Consider the following 11,036-nt stretch of genomic DNA (forward strand, 5'->3'; position numbering starts at 1 on the left):
ATGTAATTTTAAAATGTTTTTAATATAAGAAAGAAGAGTTCTCACTCAGCTTTGCAGCAGGGGTAATTAGGATGCAGAGAATCTGAGAGGAGCTAAAAGGAAGGCAAAATGAAAGAGTGCTCCTGAGAATTGGGAGAGCGCCCTGCTCCCCTCCCCAATTACATTTCCTGTTTTCTCCTCATCTGCAGTCACCTGCGGTTTTGAAATACGTTATACCACATTTCATATCACAGGCAGAAACACCACTCTCTTTCTCTTCCGCCTCCTCTCCTGAGGACACACCAATTTCATCTTTTAATTGAATATTCATAAGGTTCGTATTATCGAGAACAAGTTATGGTGGTTCTAGCTGCGCATCTTTTTCTCATTGCTGTTACTGAAAATAAAGAGTCCCATAAGCACCCAAGTAGGCCACCTCTGTCCCTCACTCCCCTCGGCCCCTCTTCCAACCTCTGTGATCAGAGAAGCAAGCCATATTTGAGGCCTCTGGGAGCTGCGGGTGCCATCTGTGTCAATGGAGAATTTCCCACCTCTGTTTCAAACCAGGGCGGCTAAGTTAGTAGCTGTCATTCTGAAGAATAAGAGCAAAAGGTTTCAAACTCATTGCTGATGACTGGGCTGTCCCTAAACTTTCTCCTCTGGCCATTCCCATCCAAATGCTAGAAAAGTGGCCAGGTGCAGTGGCTCACACCTGTAATCCCAGCACTTTGGGAGGCCAAGGCAGGCAGATTACTTGAGGCCAGGAGTTCAAGACCAGCCTGGCCAACATGAGGAAAACCTGTCTCTACTAAAAATACAAAAATTAGCCGGGCTTGATGGCTCGCACCTATAGTCCCAGCCACTTGAGAGGCTGAGGCAGGAGAATCGCCTGAACCCAGGAGGCGGAGGTTGCAGTGAGCCGAGATCACGCCACTGCACTCCAGTCTGTGTGACAGAGCAAGACTCTGTCTCAAAAAAACAAACAAATAAACAACAACAACCAAAAAACGCTAGGAAAGGACAGAAATACTGAAATGGGACTCTCTTCGGTCAGCTACTGGTGGGCCCAAGCTCTCACACCTCCCCATTCTCCATTTCTACTCCCAGCCCTGAACACTGATCTCTGAAAGACCCTGCAACTCTCCAAGGCTGTGAAGCCCAATTCATCAGTTCAGTGATACATGAGGAATATTAAGCAGCTGAGAAAAAAATGTTTTCTAAGAATATTTAATGACAAAAGGAAATGCTCACCAAAGGCGAGCAACAGTAGGAACACCAACCTGTATATACAGGGTCATTCTGATGACGGGGGAAAAGTATCTATGCATTTTTTAAGATTGGAAGAACACGCACCAAAATAACGTCAGTGGTTTCTTTTGGGTAGAGAGGTTGTAGGTGATATTGCTTTTCTGTGTTCTCCCTCCTACAATAGGCATAGTTTACTTTTATAAACAGGGAAAATGTTATTTAAAAAAAAAAGATTCTATGATACTTTCCTGGGTAGGAAAGTGGCCTCAGATATTTTAGGAAAAGCTTTAACTACAACCAAAAAGGTGCTTGACAATTTGGGTCATCACAGCATTTAGCTTTCAGGCAGTTTTATTGTGTATAAATCATTTATTTTACCAGCAATACAATAAAACCCTATGAGTCTCCTTATTATAACTTTTTTTGAGACAGTGTCTCACTCTGTTGCCAGGCTGAAGTGCGGTGGTGCAATCTCAGCTCACTACAACATCCACCTCCTGGGTTCAAGCAATTCTCCCTCAGCTTCCTGAGTAGCTGGGATTACAGGTGTGTACCACCACACCAGGCTAATATTTGTATTTTTAGTAGAGACGGGGTTTCACCATGTTGCCCAGGCCGGTCTCGAACTCCTGACCTCAAGTGATCCACCCGTCTCGACCTCCCTAAGTTCTGGGATTACAGGTGTGAGCCACCGTGCCTGGCCCCCTTATTATAACTTTTTATTACATACAATATATAACTTATTATCATACAATAGAACTTCTTATTGTAAAGATTCTTGTGAACCAGAAGTCAAATCATATATCCTGAAACATGTAGCAAAAAGTCTTAATGAAACAATCAGGTAGCTGATAGCTTCCTCTGCTGCCTCCAGTGCTGTCAAGGGTGCCGCTGTATAATCAGTCATAAGAACCACAAAAGCACTGATAAGTTCCCAGAGGTTTTTTTTTTTTTTTCTGAGACGGAGTCTCACTCTGTCGCCGAGGCTGGAGTGCAGTGGCACAATCTTGGCTCACTGCAACCTCCACTTCCTAGGTTCAAGATTCTCCTGCCTCAGCCTTCTGAGTAGCTGGGATTACAGGCGCCTGGCTAATTTTTGTATTTTTAGTAGAGACAGGGTTTTGCCACGTTGGCCAGGCTGATCTCAATCTCTTGACCTCGTGATCTGCCTGCCTCGGCCTCCCAAAGTGCTGGGATTACAGGTGTGAGCCACCGTGCCCGGCATTCCCACAGGTTTTTTTTAAAAAACCCTCGAAAGCATGCAACACATCAAATAACAGCATGTCCCTCATGCTGATTAAGCCAGGTTAAGAGGAAACTGAGTAGTAGCAATGCCCTATCATGGAAAGAGAAATGTGGGGGCCATTCTAAGGAGAAATAAGGCCTGCAAAAGCTGGCAGCACCCCCAAGGTGCCTCAGAAATGCCCTTCAGTTGGGGAGCAGCTTAGGGGATGCTGAAGACGCCCAAGACAGACTGTCCTTACCAGACAGAGGAGGAGGCCCATTTTTGGCAAATCCAATAGATGAAACTGATTTTAATACACAACATAAATTCCAGAGTGGCTTTTCATTCTATAAAAGGATTCACGGCAGGATTCCATTAAATAGCCGGCTCTCCCACTGCCTTGAAAGCAGGATTCAATAGACAAACATTCAGCTGTCATGTACCTTTATAGGAAGACAATGGCTATCTACACCTACACGGATAGGCAGTATCTGAAGGGTTGTTTCTGTTCCACTTACTGAGATCCTGCTGAGCTAAAAGCACAGACTGACCTTCCCCACAACCCGCTCCCCACACCCAGCTCAAGGGGTCAAAGCAAGGAAGGGGTGGGGTTCAATTCTACCACCTCATTGGGAAGTAGAGGCAGGCAAGGACCTAAAAGAAATTAGGCTGGAGAAAAAGGAAACATTAGCACCATACAATGTTAGAGCTGGAAACGCCCTTAAAGATCACCTGATCCAGCCCTTTCATTTCACAAAAGGGGAAACAGAGACTCACAGAGAGGAAGTGACTTGGCCCACGTCACAGAGTGATTTAGTGACAGAGAATAGTGCTGGGATCCAGGCCCCCGTCAAGCCAACTGCCACTCTCAAATGGAAAAGCTGACTCAAGTGGCAGATGTGTTTCTTTATGCTGGTAAAATTCCAGGATGTTGAGCTTCTGGCTTGATGCTGGTTAGGGGCAGAAGGGTCAAGGACCCGAACCTGGAAACCTGTGAGCTCCCCAAGGTGGTTCTGGCCCACAGAAGGCAACTGATGCAGTCAGTGCTGTGGAAGGCATTGTGTGTTCCTGCTCTCCACTCACTTCCCCACTTTTCCCTCCCATTTCCCTCTCTTCTGACTGCAGCCTAAGCCTCAGCCTGGCCAGCTGCCGAGTTCTGCTGAAGAACCCCAAGGCTAACACAAGCCTACCTAACTCAACAAGCCAAAGTCTAGGTCAAATATCCCTGTCTCCGGCCAGGGGTGACCCCTGCTCAGGGTAAGTAGAACTTTCCCACAAAAGCCAGCCAGATTCCCTGGAAGCCAGGCAATTGAAAGAGAGTTTTCTAGGTGTTCTGGCTATTGTTACCTCCAATCTGCTCAAAAAGAAAAGATTTACCCACAGGCCTCTGGGTGAATGCCCAACTGCCCTCTAGGGAGCCTGAATCTGCCTCTGACTCCATCTGGTCTTGTTTAATGGAGATCTGAAAAAACCCAGTTCCTGCCTCAGCGCCAGTGTTCAGAGCTGGGGGCTTCCAATGTGAAAGGAAACCAAACACGACCTCACACCTCATCAGGGCCAGGAAAAGAGAGTTCTGCTCCTGTTACCCCAGGGCCTTCATTCCGGGTCAGAGAGGGCCGCGGCAGGGGAAATCTGAGCCCTGAGGCCTGTACCTGAGAAGGCCTACAGATCTTTTCCTTCATCACCTTTAAGTGAGTGGAATGGATGACCCAACTCCAGGGCCGGCTGAGAGCGCGCTGCATAATTCAGCAGATGGCTGCCTCTAATGAGAAGACACTGAAGAATAGGATCACTTTATTTCTCACCCTCCTGAGCATGTGGCCTCCTTCCTCTGTGCAGGCAGCAGAGAAACCCACGGTTTCAAATCCGAGCAGCAGAAACCTCCTCCTGCCAAACCGAGGAGGAAGGGTCTGTGTTTCTAATTTATTCTGTGCCCCCCTCCAGTTGTTACTTAAAATAATCCATCATTACATGGCTGGTGGCTCCAAGATTTTTATTTAAAGCAATATGGAGAAGAAAAAAAAAAATAAGAAAACCCACACAACCCGTGACTGTGCTATCTTGGATTTAAGCTGAGAATCTTTTTAACATCAGAGAGTCTCCAAATCACCCTAATAGACTCTTCCCTGGGCACTATGGGGGTACTGGGGGAGTGCAGTGAAAAGAGGGGGAAGGGAGGCCATGGCAGGAGTTTGATTTCTTAGAAACATCATGAAAAGGCCAGTGTTTTTAAACAAGGAATCTGTGTCATCTGGTAGGTGTTTCATTGTATCATCCACTGACCAGCAATAGCACTTTGGACTAAGTCATTCGGTCTCCCTACAACCATTAAATAAAGAGAACAGGCTGGGCACGGTGGCTTACACCTGTAATCCCAGCACTTTGGGAGGCTGAGGCAGGCAGGTAGCCTGAGGTTAGGAGTTCGAGACCAGCCTGACCAACCAAACACCCATCTCTACTAAAAATACAAAATTAGCTGGGCGTGGTAGCACATGGCCTGTAATCCCAACTACTCCAGAGGCTGAGGTGGGAGAATCACTTGAACCTGGGAAGTGGAGTTTGTGGTGAGCCAAGATTGCGCCACTGCATTCTAGCCTGGGCAACAAGAGCAAAACTCCATCTCAAAATAATAAATAAATTAATTAATTAATATAGCCGGGCACGGTGGCTCACGCCTGTAATCCTAGCACTTTGGGAGGCTGAGGTGGGTGGATCACCTGAGGTCAGGAGTTCAAGACCAGCCTGGCCATCATGGTGAGACCCCATCTTTAAATAAATAAATAAATAAATAGAAATTTTAAAAACTAAAATAAAGAGAACAATAGTACTCGTCCAGGAACTGTTGGGGAAAATGAAATCATACAGATGGAAGCATTTTGAGATAGATGAAAGAAACATGTTACATCTACCCATGGCTTTCCTTCTTTCCTTCTTTTTCCTTCTTTCTTTCATCTTTCTTGAATGTAGTTTTAATGTACATGCAACTAAAAGCCCTTCTCAACTGTTCATGCTAATATTAAACCATGGCTCTGATCATCCAAAAACCCAGGCAACTCCAGAAACCAGTCCTACTTAGTTTGGGAATACCTTTTTCCAGGGATTTATCTTCCTAATTAGTTTTGCTCAGGTTAATGCAATGGGTTTGCTCCTTCATAGCACACAAAGGCAGGGGCCATGCTTGGAAATAAAGCCAGCAATTAATAGAAAATTTACATCAGAGACTCCACAAAGTAAATGCTATGCACATGACTGCAGATCAAAATCTCATTAGACGATACAGACAAATCATTCTGCTGTAACGTAGTTTTGTATTAAGAACACCGCTAACACTCACATTTCCAGGATTTCGGATGTGAAGAGGAAACAGGGCTTATTCCTGCCTTTCATCTGGAAGCTCTGAGAGGGCAGAGTTCCTGCATGCCTTGGCCACCACTAAATCCCCAGCACCTGGCACAGGGCCTGGTTGATCAGTGCCCAGTGAGTGTGTGCTGAAGGAACGAATGAAAATAAAAGTAGGTGAATTGGTAAATGAATATGTTCCCAACCCAGTAGCAGATGTGAGATCTCACCCACCTTCACACCTACCCATTTCCTATTTGAAGCCCTCAGGAAGCCTTCCTGTCACCCTCTGCCTCCATTCACTGCTGAATTAGGTTCCCTTAGTAATGAAATCTCATGGCAGGCAGTCAGTCTCCCATGTGGCACTTATCACAATGATAATTAGATAGTGATTTGTGTCTGCCTCCACCACTGGATTGTAAACTCCTTGAAAGAAGGGGCCATGTCCATTTGAAGGGCATTGTCATTCTGCCCACCTTTTATTTTGAAAAATCCCAGGCCAGGCGTGGGTGGCATGTTAATGCCAGCACTTTAGGAGGCCGACGCAGTCAGATCACGAGGTCAGGAGTTCAAGACCAGCCTGGCTAACATGGTGAAATGCTGTCTCTACTAAAAATACAAAAATCCGCCAGACATGGTGGTGTGCACCTGTAATCCCAGCTACTCTGGAGGCTGAGACAGGAGAACTGCTTGAACCCAGGAGGCGGAGGTTGCAGTGAGCCGAAATCGCACCATTTGGACTCCAGCCTGGTGACAGAGCAAGATTCCGTCTTGGAGAAAAAAAAAGAAACAAAGAAAAATCCCAAACACACAGAAAACTTAGAAAATAATGTAATGAAAGCTCTCAAATTTAGAATCAACATTTTTTAATATTTGGGGCCATTTAAACTTTCTTCTGTGTTGTATCACCAGTAGAGCTAGGTGATTGGGTTTTGTTTTCTGTGTTTGAGGTACATACTATCTTTAGCAGGTGGTGGTAGGAACGCCTGACGCAGAGACCTCAAAGGAAATCAAACTGCAACGTGATGATAGCAAAACCAGAGTGCAACATCAATCTTTTCCCCACCTGGAGACAGTTGCTCTCAGACAGTTGACCTAGACCAACCCCAGCTAACATTGTAGGGCAAAGTTAGCCTCTGCAAGTTCATTTGAGAGAAGGACCACTATCCAGATTGCCACTGAAGAAAGCTTCCTTGTTCACATTGTGGGAATAGCTCAAGTCAGAATCATGCAGACGTTCTTTGCATGGGCCAGCCTTTACGGGCTGGATCCCAGAATGCAACGTTGAAGGGAACGGCTTCATTACAAGAGCCAGGAGATGCAGCTTTTGGGGCCTGCCCTGTTCCTTGGTTACCTTGGACAAGCCATGGAACCTCTTGAAGTATATATGTTAATAGCAGCCCACGCCACCTCACAGGCAGGGAGTGAGGTGGAGCATCCCAAGGATCTTCTATAGTTTTTTTTTTGTTGTTGAGACAGAGTTTCCTTGTGTCGCCCAGGCTGCAGTGCAATGGCACGATCTCAGCTCACTGCAACCACTGCCTCCCAGGTTCAAGCGATTCTCGTGCCTCAGCCTCCCAAGCATGCCTGGCTGGCTTTTGTATTTTTGGTAAAGACAGGGGTTCAGCACGTTGGGCAGGCTGGTCTTGAACTCTTGACCTCAGGTGATCCACCCGCCTCAGCCTCCAAAAGTGGTGAGATTACAGGCGTGAACCACCACACTTGGCCCTTCTATAGTTCTTTAATTATTTCACAGTGTCCACCATTTGTCACTCCAACTAGACTATAAGCTTAAAAGCCACGAACGTTTTTTAAAGCTTACTACCTTCTTTTGTCCAGTTGACAAGGGCTAACTATAGTGCTGGCCACATGTCAGTCAATTAAATAAATACAGACACAGTGGACAAATGGTGTTGTCACACCAAACCCTTTGTGGTGTTCATTGAAATGGGATGGACTTGTATTACGTTCACCAGAATTGAACTTCCAAGTTGCCTGAATGCAATATAAGCCCTACCCAACAACTTGAAGGCTTGTTTTAGTCACTAAGGATGCTTACCCACAGTGACTCTCAACTGACTCTAGAAAGAACACCCCCCATACACACCCCACCCTCATACACACACTAGGGTACTTACTCACATGGTACCACGTCTCAGAGCTCATTAAAAAGAATTCCTGACCAGGCGTGGTGGCTCCCAGCACTTTGGGAGCCCGAGGCGGGTAGATCATGAGGTCAGGAGTTTGAGATCAGCCTGGCCAACAAGGTGAAACCCAGTCCCTACTAAAAATACGAAAATTAGCTGGGTGTGGTGGCACACACCTGTAATCCCAGCAACTGGGGAGGCTGAGACAGGAGAATCGCTTGAGCCCAGGAGGCAGAAGTTGCAGTGAGCTAAGATCACACCACTGCACTCCAGCCTGGGCAACAGAGCAAGACTCCGTCTCAAAAAAAAAAGAATTCCTAAGCTAGCCATGCTTAGGTTTATTCTCCAGTCTTTTGTTCCCAAACCCTGAATACATGTTCCTTGGAGGAAACAAGCAGCAACCAGAAGTCCAAGGTCTCCTGAGTTAATTCCATCTTCCCTGGTGAATTACAACTTCTTGCAGACACAAAGGAGAACAGAGAGACAAATGACACATAAACAAGAGCTTCACTGGCTGGGGGAGGGGGACATGGAGAGTGACGTCAGTTTTCCCAGAAACCCATTTATCACGATAACAAGGTCTCGAGTGCTTTAGGCTGCTCTTTCAGCTTCAGAATCTGGCGTACAATTATGTTCTTCATCACACAGTATATGGCAAAGCCAGCCAGAGCAAGCTGGAGCCATGCAAAGCAAACCAAGTGGCCCTAAACCACCCCTCACCCCCATCTGCAGAACAAAGGGGATCTCTGGGTTGCCTGAGTGGTGCCTGAGGTGAAACACACACAATCTTCTGGAAGGTTCCCCTTTGCAACATCTGCCCTGCAATCCTAATCCAGGCAAGAGAAATGGTGAGAGAGTATGGAAGACAGGTCGATGCAAATTCATTAGCTGACACGAAAAATTATTAGCATCATTTTTGGATGGAGCAAGTATAATCCTGGAGACTAATTCCTCTACTTCAACTATACCATCTCTGAAATGCAGGTAACCAGGAGCAGAAAAGCCACAGCAGAAAAGAGGGAGTCCTCAAAACACTAAAGCAATAAACACGAGAGTGCCAATCTTGGGGGAAGAAAATTCTCTCAAATTCCATCATCACAGAGAATGTCTCCTGTCTACTCCTGGTCCTTCCATAAAGTGCTCTGGGTTAGGGGGTGCAGAGGGTAGAGGAGATTCCGAAGAAATGATCCTGCCCTTTCAAACAGCGACAAAAGAGTGGAATACATTAATACATATTCTGTAGAGAAAATACTATCAGAGTCTGGCTTCAGATTTTGAAAAATCAATTTCAATTACACCAAATACCTAGAGGCTTTTTTTGTACTGTAATTGCATTGCATGAACTATTTTCCTAAATAAGTAAGCTACAAGGTTGAAAAGCCTTTTTATGTGGTTCAGAGATTTTCGTCAAGTAGTATTTGGTGCCGGCGGGATTTGACCTACCTCTATCTCCCACTCCTTCCTCACCTGGGGGTGCTGGTGAGCTTCTTAAAACCCCAGATATCCATGGATTAATAAAGCTAGGGTGTCCCCCCCAAATGGAATTCATCACCCTTTGCAACCAAACTTCTGGTCTAAAAACCAAACATGGAGCCTCAGGTCACTTCATGGTTTCTCTGCACATCCCAGGCTGGAATACTTCAGTTCTTTAAATGAAGATTTTTTTTTTCCCCCAAAGTCGGTCGCCAACAAAAAGAGAGACGGCACCGTTTTTGCGAGTCTCACACTTATTTTCCTGAGTCTCCATAGAAAGAAGCCAGCTCCACAGGTTTTGGCACACAAGCCCAGTTACACTGAACATGCACCCGAGACAGATCCTCAGAGGCCCGCTCAAAAACATGCCAAAATACGCAGCCAGCCACCTACAGGCCAGCCAACTGCACCCAACACTGACGCACAAATGGGACCCAGAGGCAAACAGCCCAAGCAGAGAGGCGTTCGGACACACACCACTGAGGTGAGCACACTCAGGGAAACAGGCGGACTTCTTTGGGTCACAGACAGAACCCCGGCGCCGCCGCCGCCCGCCAGGGAAGGCAGGAGCGCGCACGCGTGCACACATACGCTCACACGGATACACACACAGACGCAGTCACATATGTAATGCATATAGAGAAACCCTATCCCAGCCAGTCACCTCCCCGCCCCCCTCACCACTCACCGCCTTCTGCCCCAGGCTAACCCCAGCCCCGCGCCTCTTTGCCTGTGCTGTCCCGGGTCCCAGCGGGCAGCCGCGCGCAGGGGCGCGGCAAGGCCAGGGTGCCAAGGACCCGGAGGGCTCCGAGGCTCTGATGGCCATTCATTCGGCAACGCCCCAACCGTGGGGCCGCAGCTGCAGCGAGGGAGGCGGCGGCGCTCACTGCGGCTCTTGGGCAATGCAAGTTCAGCTGCCGGCCCGCAGGCTTTGCCAGCCCCCCTGCTGCCCCCCCGAGCGCCACCACCGTTTTCCGGGACAGGCTGGGGGACTGAGCTGCTGACCCCGGGAGCAGAAGTCCCACCGTGCCCTCGGCTCCTGGATGCTGCCCATTGCCCTCCTCGCGATGTGGCGGCGGCGGCCAGGTCTCCTCGACCCTCCCCAGGCCCTCGGTCCTGGCCCTGGCACCCAAGCCCTGCACTCACCACCTGGCGAGCTATATCGGTTGCTGCCATCGCTCCTTCGTCCGCCAGGGCTGCCACGGGTGCCGCCGCAACGGGAGCTACAGCACAGGAAACAGAGGAGCTCCTCCGACAAAGAGAAAGTGTTACACTTCGGGCGCGACCAAGTCCGGTGGAGGGAGGTGCAAGGGAGGGGCCCCCTCGCCGCTGCTCCAACCCCAACCTCCCCTCTACCGCCCACCCCTTGAAAGTAGGGTAAGTAGAGGGGGCGGATTTAACGCGCCGCTTCCCCCTACGGCAAGCCCAGTTCCAGTTCTTCCTGCAACCCCAGCCATAGGCCTCTGCGAAGCGGGGCGGGGGCTCCCCTCGGTGACCACGTCCTCTGCCCCCCCCGCCACTGAGCTCCGTGGTACGTCCCGACCTCTGCTGAATTGTCACACCCCCCTGCTCTCCTTACATCCCTAAGTCCCCAGACCCCTGAGGCTGGAAGGAAGCCCCCGCCC

The 11,036-nt window shown here is 48.3% G+C and overlaps 1 protein-coding gene across 10 annotated transcripts in view; it reads right to left on the bottom strand.

The window, feature by feature from the left end:
* Positions 1-10,650, bottom strand: part of SEPTIN6 (septin 6) — an 85,475-nt gene extending 74,825 nt beyond the window's left edge. For 5 of the 10 annotated variants that reach the window (XM_035289594.3, XM_035289592.3, XM_035289593.3 and 2 more), the window contains exon 1: positions 10,558-10,650. In XM_035289594.3, coding sequence (XP_035145485.1) covers positions 10,558-10,587 — 30 coding nt within the window. In that variant the 5' untranslated portion in view covers positions 10,588-10,650. Of the gene's footprint in view, positions 1-10,099; positions 10,483-10,557 lie in introns of those variants that run through there. The other 5 variants (XM_035289589.2, XM_035289587.3, XM_035289588.3 and 2 more) reach the window with 1 other exon arrangement.
* Between the last annotated feature and the right edge of the window lie 386 nt (positions 10,651-11,036).

This window comes from Callithrix jacchus, chromosome X (genome assembly GCF_049354715.1).
Source record: "Callithrix jacchus isolate 240 chromosome X, calJac240_pri, whole genome shotgun sequence".
Classification (NCBI taxonomy): Eukaryota; Metazoa; Chordata; class Mammalia; order Primates; family Cebidae; genus Callithrix; species Callithrix jacchus.